We start from the raw sequence: 17,639 nt of genomic DNA on the forward strand, positions 1-17,639 counted from the left end.
GAGAAATAACTGGATATTTGATATCAATGACTTGTTTAATTTTGGGGTATTGTATTGGGTTTATATTTTATAAAAGAGTCCTTATCTTTTAAAAATGCATCCTGAAATACTTAGAGAAGGAATGGTATGATGTCTTGGATTTGCTTCACATTATTCTAGCGACAGAGATTGGGGGTGGGGGTGGGAGTAGGTGGGGGTATAATTTAGAACCAGATTGGCCATGCATTGGTGACTGTCGATGTTGAGTATCTGGCATATTGGGTACAGTATACTATTCTCTTTACTGATGTGTAGGTTTTAGGACTTCTGTAAGAAAGGTTTTATTATAAATATGCCATTCAATTTGAAACCTTAGTGAAATAGACTGCTTTTTAGGGAAACAATGGCCAAATTGGTTCACAAAGAAACAGAGAATTCTAACGAGTGCTACAGACTGAAACTGTATTCAAAGATCAGGCAACCCTTACATACTCCAGGTCAGGCAGTCTTGAAGGCCAGTTCTAGCAAACGGTCAGGGAGAAGTAATTCACTATCTCATGCAATCTCTTCTAAAGCATCCAAAATGATGGGCAATTATTCAACTACTTCTCCCAGGCTAGCTCTCCTTGATTCAAAAGCCAGATGAGGGCTCCCCATGAACATAACACGCGAGCTAAGCTCGCTCACATAGCAGTAAATATCTTAAACAGATTAATAGCATATTCAGCATAGCAGTGAATTAAATGAATAAACTGTGTCTTAGGAGCGAAAACATGATTTAACATGAGAAAATACTTTCCATTGTAATTCCCTACATTAACAAATTAAAGGAGTATATTCGTTTGCTAGGGCTGTCATAACAAATTACCACAGGCTGGGTGGCTTAAACAATAGGACTTCATTTCCTTATAATTCTGGAGCCTAAAAGTCCAAGATCAATGTGATGGCAGGGTTGGTTGCTTCTGAGGCCTCTTTTCTTGGCTTGCAGTTGGCTGTTTTCTCCCTGTGTCTTCAAATGATCTTTCCTTTATGTGTCATCTAAAGGATGACCTAACTTCTTCTCATGAGGACACCAGTCATGCTGGATTTGGGCCCACCCATATGACCTTGTTTTTACCTTAATTACCTCTTTAAAGGCAAGATCTCCAAATTCAGTCAAATGCCGAGTTACTAGGATTTAGGAACTCAACATACGAATTTTGGGGTACGTAATTCAGTCCATAACAGGAGAAAAGAAAACATTATTACATCAGTGGGTACAGAAATAAAAAACTTAGAAATTCAGCACAAGTTCATGGGAATTTTTTTTTAAATCTTTTAGCAAGCTAAGATTACAAGGGAATTTCCCTTTCCTAAAATCTACAGCAAACATGCTTTCGTGTGAAATGTTAGAAGCATTTCCAGTAAGGTCTGAGAAAAGATAGAGGTATATGCTATCACCTCAACTGTTCAAAACTACACTGAAATGCAAAACCATAGCTGTGGATATATAAGTAAGGAGTATGAATACTGAAAAGAAAGATACTATTTGGTGATATGATCACTTATGTAGAAAATTCCAAGGAATAAGCATGTGGAATATTCAAATGAATACGAAACCTCAGAAAGATAGTATAAGTTCACTCTAACAAACAGCCAGAGGCTTGTCACACAAAAACAGTAACTAATTAGAACACGTGATAGAAGACATCCCAACAGCCACAGGATCCAAAAATTACCTTAAACGAATCATCACAAAAATGTATGAGATCTTTACGGAAACAACTATAAAAGTTTACTGATAGATTCTGGTAAAATAAGTCCCAAACAAACAGAGCAGTATAGCATATTCATTGGTGGAATACACATCATAGTAAAGATGTCAATTCGTATTTACAGACTTAACGTCTTACCTGTAGATGTCAAGATGACTACAGAGCTTGGGCTGCTGTCTTCTCCCAGAATGAAGCCCAGAAAACTACGGAAGGGAGGATAAAAACAAATATCAACAATAAAATCGAAACAACCAAACATGAGAAACCCCTGGGGGAGACTGAGGACTGTGCTGAATAGGTACTTATGTTTGGGGTGAGGAAGTTCTGGGCCTAAGCTGGGGAGACTTCGTAGCTTGTAATAACAGAAGGCAGATGGCAGGACAGGGAGGAGCAAACCTTTTCAACTTCTGCTCCTGCTTCATTGCAGAAATCTGAGACCGTGCCTCAGGGCACAAATGCCAGTAGCCCCCCCGGGGGGGGGGCAATGTCAAAACGGCAGGGAAGATGGGGTTCACTGAGGCACTATGACTCCAGTCTCCTAATAATCATCTGAAACCATGCTAATGAGTAAGGACTCTTCAAAAAAATTAGTTTAGCAGAATATAAAGTATGAACTAAAAACGGAATAGTATCACAATGAATCACCCATAGTAAGGATAAGTATTTTTTCATGAAAAAAATATTACATAAACACTTTGGATAGATGCACAATGTGTATAATATATTTCTCGCTATGAGTGACAGTTATAAAAAAAGAAAATCACTGCACTGGACAATGCAATAGCCTGGAACCTGAAACCATTCTCAAAGAGTCGCTGGCAGGCAGGGACGATTTCTAATTTCCCTCATGGTATTTAACTGAGAAGCCAGGACACAAGGTGAGGACCCTTAAGAGAGAACTAAGGGGCCCACCCATTCCAGAACAGAGGTTATCCCACAGAATCGTGCTTTACTGCTGATGTGAGTCCTGGGAGACTCCGAGCAGGGGTCCCAGGCTGAGCAGGCCCCTCATTTCCAGCTTGAGGGTCTCGGGAAGGTGGAGGCCTTGGTGTGAGGGTGGCAGACAGAGGTCAGCGAAGGGAGGAGTCCAGATCTCGCCAGGTGACAAGGTGAGGTCCTGAAGGAGGATTTGAGGGCCAGAAGAAGCCTGCCCTGTCTCTGTGGTTAGCCCTGGGACGCTCCAGGGCATGGTCACTGGATGTGCTCAGAAGGGAGCAGCTGGTCTCCGCCAGACATCAAGGTGAGGACCCTGAAGGAGGACTATATAGCTTGGCCCCAAATAGAGGAAGCACCACAGAATCTAGTCCTTGACCTGCTTTCAGCCCTGGGAGGCCCTAGAGCTTGGTGGCCAAACGCGGTGTCCCCTGATGCCCCTACTAGGGCATCAGGGAAAAGTGAGAACCTCGATGTGAGGGGCCCAGCTTCATGTCAGGAGAAGGGAGGGGACCCAGGTTCTGCTAGGCATCCCGAGGATCTGGAGGGAGGACTGCGAAGACTACGTCCCCAGACCCAGGGCGACGCACAGAGAGCCGCCCACGGTATCAGAATGGGAGGTCCCAGGCAGGTCGGGCAGGCAGAAGCGCTGCCTCCCTGACTTCCTCTTCCGAGAGAGGGAGTCTCAGGCAAATGGCCTTGGACTGCAGGCCGCATCAGGTCCGCAAAAGGGCTGACAGGCAAGCCCTATCAGTAGTAAATGTAAATACCTTGGACATGGCCCAGGGTACGCCTAGAGCCTCAGATGGGAGGGTGGTGGCAGGGAGCTTACCCTACGCCTGGCGTCAACCCTCCGTCGCCCTGGAGCAGATAGCCATCCGTGCTTCCTCACGTCCACCTTGATGTTCTCCGGAAGGGGAGGGGCTTGTGCTGCAGCCAATGAGCTCAGCTCCAGAGAGGAGAGCGGCTCAGCCAGAGCCCAGAGCCAAGGCGAGGACCTCGAGCTAGGACTGAGGGCTTTTTCACCCCAGACATCGGGTCCTGGTCTCGGACGACCTGTGCGGTCATCCCGGGGAGACCCCAGGCGGGGTCCCCGTACGTGGCGCGGCTGGCCTTCCGTCTTGGGCGCGTGAGGGGCGTGAGGCTCGGCCTGACCGGAGCCCACTCCGGTCAGAAGAGAGAGGACTCGCGGGCTGCGCCAAGCTCGGAGGTGAGGACCCTGAGGGAGAGGCGGGAGGCTTCCACCCCCCACCCCCCACCCCCCACCCCGCGCAGGGAGGGGGGCCAGGCTGGGCCCCGCCGGTGCCGTTAGTTCTGGAAAGCCCCGAACACGCGTGGTGGGCAGCGGCGTTTGGCGACCTTGGTCTTGGGCGTCTGGGGGACGCGAGGCTTCGTCTGGGGGGGCCCGACTCAGGTGCGGGGAGGGACGAGTGCCAGCCCTTGCCAGCGATGGATACGGACCCCGCGGGAGGAGTGAGGCGAGACCCCACCACAGATCACGGGGCCCCCACTCCCATCCGGCTCTTACTGCCAACCCTGAAGAGACGGGGCAAGGTCCCCGGATGTTCTACTTCGCGACTTGTATCTGGGGCGCCTGAGGGGCGGGGCCTCAGAGCAGCTAGGCGGGAGGCGCGGGGGCACCGCCCACCCGCGCATACGGAGCGTCTAGCCACGCCCCGCCCCTGCGGTCATCCCGGGGAGACCCCAGGCAGGGTCCCCGTACGTGGCGCGGCTGGCCTTGCGTCTTGGGCGCGTGAGGGGCGTGAGGCTCGGCCTGACCGGAGCCCACTCCGGTCAGAAGAGAGAGGACTCGCGGGCTGCGCCAAGCTCGGAGGTGAGGACCCTGAGGGAGAGGCGGGAGGCTTCCACCCCCCACCCCCCACCCCCCACCCCCCACCCCGCGCAGGGAGGGGGGCCAGGCTGGGCCCCGCCGGTGCCGTTAGTTCTGGAAAGCCCCGAACACGCGTGGTGGGCAGCGGCGTTTGGCGACCTTGGTCTTGGGCGTCTGGGGGACGCGAGGCTTCGTCTGGGGGGGCCCGACTCAGGTGCGGGGAGGGACGAGTGCCAGCCCTTGCCAGCGATGGATACGGACCCCGCGGGAGGAGTGAGGCGAGACCCCACCACAGATCACGGGGCCCCCACTCCCATCCGGCTCTTACTGCCAACGCTGAAGAGACGGGGCAAGGTCCCCGGATGTTCTACTTCGCGACTTGTATCTGGGGCGCCTGAGGGGCGGGGCCTCAGAGCAGCTAGGCGGGAGGCGCGGGGGCACCGCCCACCCGCGCATACGGAGCGTCTAGCCACGCCCCGCCCCTGCGGTCATCCCGGGGAGACCCCAGGCAGGGTCCCCGTACGTGGCGCGGCTGGCCTTGCGTCTTGGGCGCGTGAGGGGCGTGAGGCTCGGCCTGACCGGAGCCCACTCCGGTCAGAAGAGAGAGGACTCGCGGGCTGCGCCAAGCTCGGAGGTGAGGACCCTGAGGGAGAGGCGGGAGGCTTCCCCACCCCCCCACCCCCCGCGGGGACGGGGGCCAGGCTGGGCCCCGCCGGTGCCGTTAGGTCTGGAAAGCCCCGAGCACGTGTGGTGGGCTGTGGCGTTTGGCGACCTTGGTCTTGGGCGTCTGGGGGACGCGAGGCTTGGCCCGGGGGTTGCGGACTTAGGGCACAGGGGGAGGAGGCCTGGGCTCTGCGAGGCTGCAGGGTGAGGTCCCTGGGGGAGGAGGGGGACACGGCCCACGGCCCTCTGAGCCAGCCGCCCTGGGGAAGCCCCAAAGCGGGATGGGCGAATACGGCGGGCGGTGATGTGCATTTTGGGGGTGCGGGGCCCCCCGACTCAGGGGCCAGCAGAGGGCCGGCCGCCGGGCAGCGGGTGAGGACCCGGGGCGGGCGGGGGGCCCGCACCTCCCCCCGCGGGGTCTGCGCGCCGGGGGCCTGTTCGCGGGGCGGGGGGACGCGGCCCCGGCCGGACAGGCGGCGAGGGGACGACGCTCCCGCCACGGAGGGCGTGCGCCGCCCCTGCCCGCCGCCCCGCGAGGCCCCGCGCGGGGCCCCGGACGTGGGCGGCTGAGGGACGGGCGGCTCTTTGTGCCGAGGTGGCTGCGGCTCGGTGGTGGGCGAAGCCCGGGCCCCTGGCGGGCTTCGAGGGGCAGACCCGGGGGCAAGTGATCGGACCGTCCAGTGCGGACGCCGGGGGCCCAGAACCCCCTGCGCCTCCCGTCAGCCCCGAGGAGCCGGGCTGGACCGTGGAGCCCAGGTGGCGGTCCTTCCCCCCCCCCCCCCCAACTGCCGTCCCTGGCATCTCTAGGGGACGGTGGCCAGGGCTGAGGGACCGTCCCCAGGTCAGCAGGAGGGAGGGGATGCGGACCCTGTCAGGAGTCAATGTGACTATTTGCAGGCTTCGTGATGGGCCCCACTCAGTCCCCGCGGAGGGAGGACTCGGGCATCGGTGGTCAGATGGGGTGTCCCCTCCCTTCTTCCAGGGCGTGGCGGGGCCTGTGTCAGGGAAGTGAGGCCTTGTCTGAGGGAGCATTCTGAGTGCTTGAGGGAGCGCAGAGGCGATGCCCCCCCTGCAGAGCAGAGGGGATTCGGCTCCTGCTGGGAGCCCTGGGAGACCCAGGGCAGGGGGGGCAGGATGTGGCTTCTATTTAGTTTTGCTTGGAGGTTGTCGGGGGAATGAAGGCGTAGGCCTGAAGGGGCAAGGGCAGCTTCGCGGAGGGAGGAGTCCCAGGGCCCAGCGGGAGTCAGGTCAAGGACTCAGGGCACCCCCTTCCCCAGAGGGGTCCCAGACGGGACCCAGTGCTGTTCTGCCCTTGCTGGCAACACGGGAGGACCAGGGCGGTGGCTACTGGATGTGGCCTCCCCTCCGTATTTTCTGGTGCGGGGTCTCAGGGAGGTCGAAGACCTTGATCTGATGGGTGTAGCCCAAGGGCAGCAGGAGGAGTACTGCCCTCTGCCAGGTATCAAGGTGAGGACTCGGAGGGAGGATTTAGAGTATCTCTCATCCTGCAGAAAGGTGTCACAGAAAGTTAGCCCTGCTGTTAGCCGTGGGAGGCCACACAGCAGGGTTGCCAAACGCAGCGTTTCCTGATTTACACTTTGGAAGTCTGAGGGAAGTGAGGCTTTTTCTGAGGGTTGTAACATCAGGTTACTAGAGGGTACAGTCCCAGGCCTTGCCAGTCATTAAGAAGAAGACTATGAGGGAGGATGGAGAGGACCTTCCACCTCAGATAGATGGGGTCTTGGCCTGCCTTGAAAATACCCCAAGAGAGGGGAGGCCTCAGCCCTGTCCCACCCCTCGTGTCCACCCCAGGAGTCCACAGGCAAGGTTGGCCAGATGTGGCATTTCCTTACGTTGTCTGGGGGAGTGTCTTACAGAGGTGAGGACCTTGGTCTCAGGAGGTGACACAGCAGTTCAGAAGAGGAGGATTCCCAGGCCCTGTCAGGAGTCAATGTAAGGATCCTTGGTGCGAAGCCTGAAAGCCCCTCTCCTTGAAAAGAAGGACCCACAGAATCACGGCCCTGGGAGGATCTGAGCAGGAGTAGCCAGGTGGGAGGAACTCTCACTTCTGCCACAGACCCTGCCAGGAGTCAAGGGGATAGAGTGTCTTACAGAGGTGAGGTCTTGGTTGGAGCGGGAGACTTTAGGTCAGCGGAGGGTAGGACAGGCCTTGCTGGGAGTACAGATGAATACCTCGAGGGAGGATTGGGTGTATTCCCCACACTGGAATAGACCCCGGGCAGGAGTGGCTGGATTTGGTGTCTTTTTACTTTTGTTTGGAGTATCCCAGGAAGGTGAAGAGCTTGGCCTGAGCTGGTGACATCAGCAGAGGGAAGAGTTCCAGGATCTGTGACGAGTCAAGGTAAGGTAAGGATCTTGAAGGAAGACTAAGAGTGCCCCCCAACCCAGACAGAAAGAGCCTCACGGAAACTCTCCCTTGTCACCACTTATCCACTCTGGGAGGATCTGAGTAGGAATGCCCAGATGTGTTATACCCTCACTTCCTGCATGGGGTGGGTGGAGGGGGTCTCTGGAAAGTGAGGCCTTGGTCTGAGAGGGTGATTTCAGAGGAAGTGAGCCCAGGCCCTACCAGGAAGAAAGAACACCCTGAGGAAAGACAGAGGGAAACCCCCTGCATCTGGGGCAGAGGAGGCCTCGCCCCTGATGTCAGCAAGACCTGGGAAGGTGTGGCTTGCTGTGATGTCTCTTCACTTTTGTTTTGAGGGACTTGGAACTGAGGTCCTTACTCTGAGTGTGAAGGCAGGGGAACTGAAGAAGCCACATCAGATCAGAAGAGGGAGGAGTCCCAAGCTCTGCTAGGAGTTAAGGTAAGGGCCTTTGGTGAGGAACAGAGGTACTTCCCACCCCAGAAAGAAGAGATCCCCTACGGTCTGGCTTTCTCCTATTCTCAGCCCTAGGATGACCCAAGCAGGGTTGCCTTCATATGGCACGCCCTCACTTTCTCCAGGGTGAGGGAGGTGTCCCAGAGAGGCGAGGTCATAGTCTAAGGGAGTGATGTTAAGTCAGCAGCAGGTGGTCCGGGCCATGCCAAGAGTAGGGATGAATGCCATGAGGAAGGATTGAGGTTAGCCTTACCACAGAACAGATGGGGACCAGCCCTTGCTGTCAGCACTGGAAGGACCTAGCAAAGGCGGCAAGAGGTGTTGCCTCTTCATTCTTGTGCAGGGCTTCTCGGGGAGGTGAGAGCGTTGCTCTGAGGAGGAGCCACGTCAGGTCAGCAGAGGGAGGTGGCCCCGTTACTGCCAGGATTTCAGATAGGGACCCTGAGTGAGGACTGAAGGCACACCCAGCCCTGCCTGCCCCTGCTGTCTGCTCTGGGAGGCTCCAGCCAGAGTGAACAGATGTGGTGTGCCGCCACTCTCTTGGTGGTCTCAGGGAGGTGAAGGCTTGTTCTGAAGGGACCAGACTCAGGACAGCAGAGGGAGGAGTCACAGGCCCTATCAGGCATCAAACTGAGGAACGAGGGTAACGCTCGCCTAGGACGGAGGGATTCCCACAGACTTTGGCCGGCCTTTGCTGTCACCCAGGGAGGCCTTGGGCTCATAAGGTCAAATGTGTTCCTCTTTCATTTCCTTCTCATTGGTCTCCGGAAGGTGAGTTCCTGTGCAGAAAATTTCGCCTGAGGCTGGCAGAGGCAGGGAAGTCGGAGAGGGTTTGGCCAAGGTCAGGGGGCCAAGGTTGGGCAGGTCTTGTTAGGGAAAAGGTGAGAACCTTAGTGAGCACAGAGGGGATCATCCACTGCAGGGCAGGAGGGACCTCACAGAGCCTGTTCGGGGCTCCGGGTATGATGAGGTGAGGTCTTGGTGTGAGACACATGTCCTCAGTTCAGCAGAGCAGAGGAGGCCCAGGCAGTGCTAGGAGCCAAGGTGAGGTACACATCCTGAATGTCTATCAAGGACCCGCCCGTGTCAGAACAGAAGGGACCCCCCAGTGCTCGACTCCACCTGCCCAGTGTTGGCTCTGGAAGCCTTGAGCTGTGCCGGCTGGCTGCACCCTCAGGAACTTTCTCACATCCTCCTACAGGTTTCCAGAGGACGAACTGTCCAGGAAGACAGGAGCCCTGTGAAGCCCGAGAGCGTCCCCCCGCCCCCGCCGCCAAAAGAGCCTGTAAGTTGGCCTTTGTCAGAGCTGCCAAGGATGTGTTTCTCTACTGAGACTGTTGATCCTCTCCCTCTGTCTCCAGGCCTGTGGCACCCGATCTCCCACCATCCCGCTCACACTTCTACTTGTTGCTGCCAACTAGAGGCATCATGCTTCACTCTCCAAAGCGTCCGCGGCTCACGTTGGAACCAGACTTTCAGGCCCAAAATGAGATACAGGACCTGGCGGTGGCCCACGTTCTCAAGGCTGAGGAGGAGGAGGAGACTTCCTCCTCTTGCTCTTTCAATTTCTCCTATCCCTCCACCTCCTCCTCTCTGCGTTCCTCTCCTGTGATCCCGGTTTCCAAAGAGGAGAAGGAGGTGGAGGAGAAGGAGCCTGAGAAGGAGCCCGCCACAACATTGAGTCCTCCCCACAACCCTCAGAGCCCCTGCTTCTTCTCCGTATCACGGAGCACATCAGAAGGAGGCTCCAGTAGCCAAGAAGAAGATATATGTTTCCCGCAGACCTCAACAGACACCGAATCTTCGCCCACAGACCCACTAGATGAGAGGGTAGCTGATTTAGTGAATTTCATGATTCTTAAGTACCAATTGCAGGAGCCCGTCACAAAGGCAGAAATGCTGACGGTTATCATGAAAAGGTACAGGAAACATTTCCCTGTGATCTTTAAGAAAGCTTCTAAGTTTATGGAGGTGATCTTTGGCATTGATATGTGGGAGGTGGACATTTCTGTCCCCTCCTATGTCTTTGTCAACTCACTGGACCTCACTAGTGTTGAGGTGTCTAGTGACACCCACGGCATGCCTAAGAACGGTCTCCTGATAATCATCCTGGGTGTGATCTTCATAGAGGGCAATTGCATCCCTGAGGAAGACCTCTGGGATTTCCTGAATATTATGGGAGTGTATCCCGGGAGGGAGCATTTCATTTATGGGGAGCCCAGGAAGCTCATCACCATAGATTGGGTGTATGAGAATTACCTAGAATACCGGCGGGTGCCTGACAGCAATCCTCCACGCTATGAATTCCTGTGGGGTCCCAGGGCCCATGTTGAAATCACCAAGGTGAGAGTTCTAGAATTTTTGCTTAAGATCAAAGGGATTGACTCCCATTCCTTCTCATTTTGGTATGAGGAGGCTTTAAAATACGAGAAAGAGAGGGCTTGGGCCAGAATTGGATCTGGGGAAAGTACTGCTGCTATGTTCATTGCACAGCATTGATCAGCAGCTTCCGCCCCAACTGAAGAGGGAGCCCGAATATTCACTCTCTATTTGAAGAGGGCAGTCCTGGCTCTGAGTAGAGGGTCAGGGTCAAACTGGGGAGAACACAGTGTGCAACAACTTTGTGTTCCTGTTCTACATAGATGATTTGGAAGTTTATCTTTTTTTACCTTTTGGTGTTTTTCAAATGCTGTTTCTTTTACTGGAAGGTTTTTTAGCTTTAGAATCTAAGTGTGTGAATGAATTTGTCACATATCTGTTGATGTTTCTCAGATTTAAGAATATGACTTTTGATATTTTACAAAATAAAATATCAAATATCACAATATCAAATATTGTGATCTGGGACAAGATAACAACACTGGAATGGGAATTTCCTTGGAAATGTGAAAGAAAATGGGAAAAAAATGGAATGTAAAAGGTGGCTCATTTTTGGATTCCCTTAACCACTAATTTATTGTTCTGTAAAATTAAAAGACATATACCTGGACTTGCTTGGCTTACTGAAGGAAGTAGGCATAATCTTAATAAATCTTATTAAATGAAAGATCCAGCTTACTGGCTCATTTATTTGCCAAATGTTAATTGGGTATTTTCTCCTTAGAAAGCACTGTGTTGATAGCGGAAGTCACGCCCCTAATTATAAAACGGTAGGGGCTAGGAGCAGCTATCACCAGGAAGATGGTGAGATGTCTTCCAATACGTGAAGAACATGCGAAAACAAGGAGCGAGGAGGTGAAACTCCAGATGCGAGCAGTCAAGTAGAAATGCCCTTGAGCCAAGGCAGTTTAGGAACCGTAGTTCCTCCTGTGTGTGGTAGCAGGGTGATGTGTTCTAGAGGTGACAGAAAAGCCTGGAATAGGAAACTGCCTAGTAGTCAATTTTGTATCATGGAGAAGCCAGAGGGAAATCTCCATCCGGGGCAGGTATGGAAGATGGCCTGAGCTCTTGTCCCAGCACGGTTAACACAGTGCAGTGACTAGGTGTTCTATCCATCGTCTGCAATGATTTCCTGAGCATAGGGTAATAGTCCCTTGAAGCCACTTGGCTGCCACTCTTCCCTGGCCTGAGAGAACCAGAGCCTACACCATTAAAATAACATTAAAGGTAGGTTTTATTTTTTAAAAATGTATTTATGTGTTGTATTTTGGAGTGTGCACGAGCAGGGGAGAGGCTCGGAGGGAGAGGGAGAGAGAATCTTAAGCAGACTCCGCGCTCAGCATGGGGCATGACGCAGGGCTCGATCCCACAAGCGTGGGATCATGACCTGAGCTGACATCAAGACTCAGATGCCCAACTGACTGAGCCTCGCAAGTGCCCCTAAAGGTAGGTTATCTTGAGTGTAATTAAGCCAAATCTAAGCATATTTCGGTTTTGGGGGAGAGTGAAATGAAGGAAAATAGTGTTTTGGATGAACAGCAAGAAGGGAAGAAAGGAGTTGGTCTTTGATTCAAAGTTTGGGAACTTGAGTTCTATCAGCTGAGAAAGGCTAACCCATAACCAAATTAATATATCCCCTAAGAGAAAAAATGTAATGAATTTTATCTGTGAAGCTGCATTTTTGCCTGATTTGATATTCTGTCTCCTCTTGAGCTGTGTATCGTCTGAGATGTCCTGTATAAACACAAAATCCCAGAGGAGGGGGCAGTAGGGTCTGGGGACAAAATAATATTAGAAATAGCTGCCATTTGTTAAAGATCCAATAAATGCCAGGCACTGTGCCAGCTACTTTCCTTCACATACATTCCAGCAGCCTTGCTTCATCGTCAAACCCATTTGACAGATGATGAATCGAAGGCTCATAGTGATCAGTAATATCCCTAAGATTATACCCAGCCCAGTGATGGAGCTGGGACCATAACTCTGGTCTGAGTTTATTTAGGGTCCACATTGTTTCCACTCCCCATAACCTGAGGCAGGTTTTCTGTCCCACGCCATTTCTCTTAGTACTTCATAATGGTTCTCAGGTGGCAAAAGAGGGACGATGTGACAAGGTACTAAAAGCAGGCCCCTAAAGAAGGAAGAGGAAATGAGAATAAAACATAATTTGGGAACTGATGGAGCTTCACTTATCTAGGGGACTCCTGCTCTGATCCCTCTGATACCTTCATAGCTGATTCTGCCCAGGTCCTGGCATTTGTGTCCAGTCCCAGCAATTCCCTGAATTACAGCACCTTCCTCTGGGTCGTCCCATGTGTCCTCCCATTCAACTCTGAACCCCGGCCTACTGCCCAGCTTTTCACTGTCTCCTCTGACGGCTGTGCTCTGCTCCCAGTGGACACCCCTGAACCATCTGCCTTGCCCCTAACATAGGACATTCCTACCCCTGCAGAAGTCCCCTGGTTGTCCCAGACCACCCTGGAGCCCTGATTGCAAGAGCCCCATGGACTTCAAAGTTTGATTTTGACAAGTGTTGTTTAGATCCATCTGTAGTAAATTGCATGGTGACCGCCCCCCCGCCCCCCCTCCCCCCCGCCAAAGATATATCCAAGCCCCGATCTCCTATCGAATTCCCCCTGTATCTGAAAGTGGAGCATCCCTATGATAACGTGGAGGAAAGACTACCATTAATTATATGGAAAACGTTTTTAGCATCCCCAGACCCCCAAAATCACCTCTCTTAGGCTTTTCTGATACTAAAGGACACATCTTGCTAGTAGATGCACAGAATAAATCAAGGTAAAGTACAGATGCTCAAAGACAACTTCAAAGTTATGGTGGATTGAGGCTGAGACGCTGAGTGTAGTTGCTAGGGGAAGGAGCTGGGGAGCACTGCCCTCTCTGCTCGGGGCGTGTACCTCCCCTGCAAGGGCTCGCTGCGGGACAAATGCTGGCATCTAGTTTTGCTTTTCACCTTTTTTTTTTTTCTTAAAAGATTCTTTGGATTTCTTTCAGGTAGCAGAAACGGGTACTGACCTAGATCTTTCATGACAGTGAAGTGGCATAGTGTGAACTTTTGAACAACGGGGCACACTCGTATGTGTGTATGTGGCCTTATTTGGAAGTAGCGGTTTTGCAAACGTGAATGCCTTTTAGGAATCTTGAGTTGTGATTCTCTTGGACTTAGGGTGGGCCCTAAAAACAGTGAGCGGCATGATAATGGACAGGAGAGTGAGATTTAAGCACACGGAGGACATGGAAGAGGGGCTGTGAAGAATGGAATCTGAGACTAGAGTGAAGCATCTGGAAGGAAAGAACGTCAAGGATGGCTGGCAGTTGGCAGAAGCAAGGAGAGAGCCAGGAGACAGAGTTCTTCCTCCAAGTCTGCAGAAGGAGCTCCCTTGCTGACACCCTCATCTTGGACTGTTAGATCTCCAGAACTACGAAAGAATACATTTCTGTTGTTTGAAGCCAGCCAGTTTGGGGTACTTTTTTATGACAGCCCTAGGATCATCCCCACTGGGTGTATTTAAAAACCTGTCAGAGTGTTTTCCCAATAGGCTTGTGAGTGGAGTCTGATATGACACGTAATCTACCGGTTATCGGGACATAACTCTGAAGTCAGAGTTTTTTTTTTAAAAATGTTTATTTATCATAGTCAGGAGAGGGGCAGAGAGAGAGGGAGAGAGAGAATCCCGAGCAGGCCCCCCCACTGTCAGTGCAGAGCCCAGTGCGGGGCTCGATCCCACAAACCAGGAGATCATAACCTGAGCCGAAATCAAGAGTCAGACGCTTAACTGACTGAGCCACACAGGCGCCCCTGAAGTCAGATTACTTTTGAAACCACCATGATATTTGCGGTAAGATTTTAATGGGCTGCCTGTTTCTGACGTTGTCCACTGAACACATACACAGATGAATAAGTTTACCCACGTGGTTAAAACCCAAAGCCTCAAAAAAAAAAAAAAAACAAAAAAACTAAACACAAACAAGCAAATCCTAAAGCCTCCCTCATAAATGGTAGATAAGGAAAGGCCATGGAAATCTCTGTGTAAGCAAACATCTACCGAGGCTGAATTCTTAAAATCCTTGGAGTCCTTCTAGGAAGTTAAGAACAGTTCCTTAGCAGACATACTAGCTCTGATTTAAAAAGAAAAAAAACAATCACTGTTATGGACTCTATGTTTTGTGTTCTCCCCAAATTCATCCTTTGGAACCATAACCCCCAGTGGGGTAGTGTTAGGAGGTGGGGCCTTAGGGAGGTCATTAGGTTTCAATGGGATCATGATTGTGGGGCCTCCATGATGAGATTAGTGTCCTTATAAAAGAAGGAGACGTGAGACCTCTCGGCCATGTGATGAGAAAAGGAGAAGCTGGCTGGCTGCCTGGCTGCAAACCAGGTAGAAGGTCCTTACCAGACACTGAATCTGCCACCACCCTGGTCTTGGACTTTGTAAACCCTAGGACAGTAAGAAATTTCTGTTTAAACTACCCCGTTGATGGAATCTTATTAGAGCAGCCCACGCTGACTAACACAACCATCCTTCCGTTACTCCTTGTCTGTGTAGTGGCCCCACAGCGAAATCCTGGTTTGCAGTGTGCCAAAAGCTTTTCAGGATGTTACAGTTGTGTGGAAGGCAGCAGAGGCTCATAAATTAAGATTCCGACTCTGCATTACAAGGAAGGAGAAAATCCTCCGTCTGCTGAGATGATAGAAGTTATTGCAAAAGGCAGTCAGTTCGAAAGAGTGCTAGTGAGTGAAGAAGGGTGAGTCCTCCCCGCTAAGACTGAGAGCCTCCCTGGAAAACTAGATGTGACCCTGTATTTGAGAGCACCTGTCACATCGTAGGCTCTTGCAAAAGCTGGTGGATTTCAAGGCAAACTTGTTTTTCTCAGAAACTCCTCCAAGAATTGAAGAGGGTTGATGTCATAGCAAATTCCTTTTCCTTAAGCACCTCGTGGGGGTCAGCTTCTGGGAGACATCAGAAGTGCTCATCCACACCTTGTCTCTCTCTCCTTCCTGGGTGGCCCACCTGTCGTTTGCAGCAAACATGGGGACCCTATGTTGAGATGTAGAGCCCCAAGATGGAAGCAGTCTGGATCCCTGAGTTACCTGAGAAAAGTCCCTGCCAACCCACATCAGAATTTATGTGAATGACGTGTTAAGCTGATCATATTTCAGGTTGTGTCGATTGCCACAGCTTGCAGGGTTTTTTAAAATTTTTTTCAACGTTTATTTATTTTTGAGACAGAGAGAGACGGAGCATGAATGGGGGAGGGGCAGAGAGAGGGAGACACAGAACCGAAACAGGCTCCAGGCTCCAAGCCATCAGCCCAGAGCCCGACACGGGGCTCGAACCCACCGACCGTGAGATCGTGACCTGAGTTGAAGTCGGACACTCAACCGACTGAGCCACCCGGGCGCCCCAGCTTTGCAGTTATTTTAACTGATTAATACACACCTCCTATTTCTGGCCTTAGGCTTTTGAAAGTATTTTACTTACAAAGGTAGTCGTTCATACGTTCTTGTAAACAAAACTCCAAAAATCCAAATCAATCACAATTCTCCCTTTTACGAAGTTCCTCCAAAATTCAGCCCTCTTCTCAGAGTTAACCACAATTACCGATCTGGTGTGTATTATTTTCAAGCTTATTCTAGGCTTTTCATGTATATATAACGTTGTTTTCCTTTTAACATACTGGGTAGCGATGTGTATATTAACCTTCCAGTTACCTTTGGCACTTCATATAGTGAATGAAAGATCTTTCCATGGTAGCGCTTACTCCCTAGAATTCTAAAGTATGTATGTGCCATAAATAATTAAACACTTTTCGTCCTGATGGACACACAATTGTTTTCCATTGGCTGCTATGGTTAACAGAACTGAAATCAACATCTTTCTAAACATGAATTCTTGGGAAAATGAATTTGCTTTCTAATAAAAGAGACAAACCACTGAAGTTGGGATAACATGCAAAGGTTATGAATATTTAAAACTTTTAATCAATATTGCCTAAATCGGGTTCCACCATGTTTTCTCACAAATTACTATATGTGAATATCCTATACGCTCACAAACATTTTACCAATCTTTTCAATTTTTATCAAAATTATGAGTGAAAACTATTGTGTCAATTGTTATTTTAATTTGCGTCTCCCCTTTTCTCATTAGGTTAGGTAGGCAGAAAATTAATCTCTCATCCATGTAAAGCTGGATTTATGCAGTGATGTCCTGAGCAAAAAGATTCCTCTGGGCATGATTAGAACCCTGAAAGGTCAGCAGGACATTTTTCTTTTACTTTGAAAAGCAAGGATTCGGCCAGAATGACCAGGAGCTGGGGGAGGGGACCAGACAGGACCCCCTTAGTCAGTGAGGGGAACTGAAAGCATCGTGGGGAGAGCAAGGGTCAGAGTCCACACGAGAGACCGTATGCAAAACCGAGTGCAGGGGGCCTCTGGCAGGGCTCTGAGTGCGGAGTTCAGCATTGGGAGAAGCGTCCAGAAGGAGAGATGGTGGGGAACCTGGGTGGGTGGTACTGGACAATTTACTTGAATCAGCTTGGGAGATCTCAGAATCGTCCTCACTGGCTGGACGTCTCAGTGAGGTCTGAGTAAATAGGTCAACTGGAGGAGTGGCCCCGCAGCATGCCGGGCACCAGCCCCTACCTTAGGGCCACCCTAAGTCCTGTCAAGAAGAGCACAGCTGCTCCCTGTGTCATTTGGGTGAGCAGCACTCTTGGGTACTCTAGTGGTCCAGGGCACCCTTGCTGGCGTCCCAGGGCTGAGAGCTGCCTTGGTGCCGGCTGGACACCAGAATGTGTTTCCCCTGCGCACGGTGGACCCCTCTGTGGAGGCTGGGGCTATGTGGGTGCACGGGGGTGGTGACCGACGTGTGACGGTTGAGACAGACCAGAGATACTAATGAGCAGGGGAAGGGAGTGTGCGGCTGCAAGGAGGTGGGAAGTGGAGACACAGTGCCCTGGGACTAATCACCTCGGTGACTCTGCAGGTAAAGGGCTGGGTGTGGACATGCCTCGAAACGGGTCCCCGTGTTGTCCCTGGCTCGGGCTGCCTCCCACAGATTCTGAGCTCTTGGCACACTAGAGGGTAGGTGTCCCATGGCTAGGACTTTGGTCTACATTGCCACCAGATAGAGGATTGGCCCAAGGGTGCAGACATTTGCATGATGTGGATGGAAACCCATGGAGATCACTGGGGGGTGAGGGGGTTTGTGGGGTCCTGTGCCGGAAGCATCG

At 51.7% G+C, this 17,639-nt stretch overlaps 1 protein-coding gene and 1 long non-coding RNA gene across 10 annotated transcripts in view; one reads left to right on the top strand and one right to left on the bottom strand.

Moving 5' to 3' along the window:
• LOC122235524 overlaps positions 1-3,558 on the bottom strand; it is a 31,302-nt gene extending 27,744 nt beyond the window's left edge. The window contains exons 1-2 of the long non-coding RNA XR_006213584.1: positions 3,499-3,558; positions 1,872-1,936 (exon numbers count right to left, since the gene is read on the bottom strand). This is a non-coding gene — a long non-coding RNA (uncharacterized LOC122235524). The remainder of the gene's footprint in view (positions 1-1,871; positions 1,937-3,498) is intronic.
• An 88-nt stretch (positions 3,559-3,646) lies between these two features.
• On the top strand, positions 3,647-11,051 carry LOC102952054 (melanoma-associated antigen 10-like). Of its 9 annotated transcripts, none has more exons than XM_042975178.1 (6): positions 3,647-3,876; positions 7,038-7,113; positions 7,451-7,522; positions 7,885-7,988; positions 9,205-9,288; positions 9,365-11,051. In XM_042975178.1, the coding sequence occupies exon 6, from the start codon at positions 9,432-9,434 to the stop codon at positions 10,500-10,502; it is 1,071 nt and encodes a 356-aa protein (XP_042831112.1). In that variant the 5' UTR covers positions 3,647-3,876; positions 7,038-7,113; positions 7,451-7,522; positions 7,885-7,988; positions 9,205-9,288; positions 9,365-9,431; the 3' UTR covers positions 10,503-11,051. The 9 variants fall into 9 exon arrangements, with proteins under 9 accessions (XP_042831112.1, XP_042831114.1, XP_042831111.1 ...); XM_042975180.1 differs by lacking the exon at positions 3,647-3,876 and adding an exon at positions 5,007-5,131 and having other exon boundaries at positions 7,028-7,113; XM_042975177.1 differs by lacking the exon at positions 3,647-3,876 and adding an exon at positions 5,007-5,131 and having other exon boundaries at positions 7,443-7,522.
• The last annotated feature ends 6,588 nt before the right edge of the window (positions 11,052-17,639 follow it).

Source organism: Panthera tigris, chromosome X (assembly GCF_018350195.1).
Source record: "Panthera tigris isolate Pti1 chromosome X, P.tigris_Pti1_mat1.1, whole genome shotgun sequence".
NCBI classification, from domain to species: Eukaryota; Metazoa; Chordata; class Mammalia; order Carnivora; family Felidae; genus Panthera; species Panthera tigris.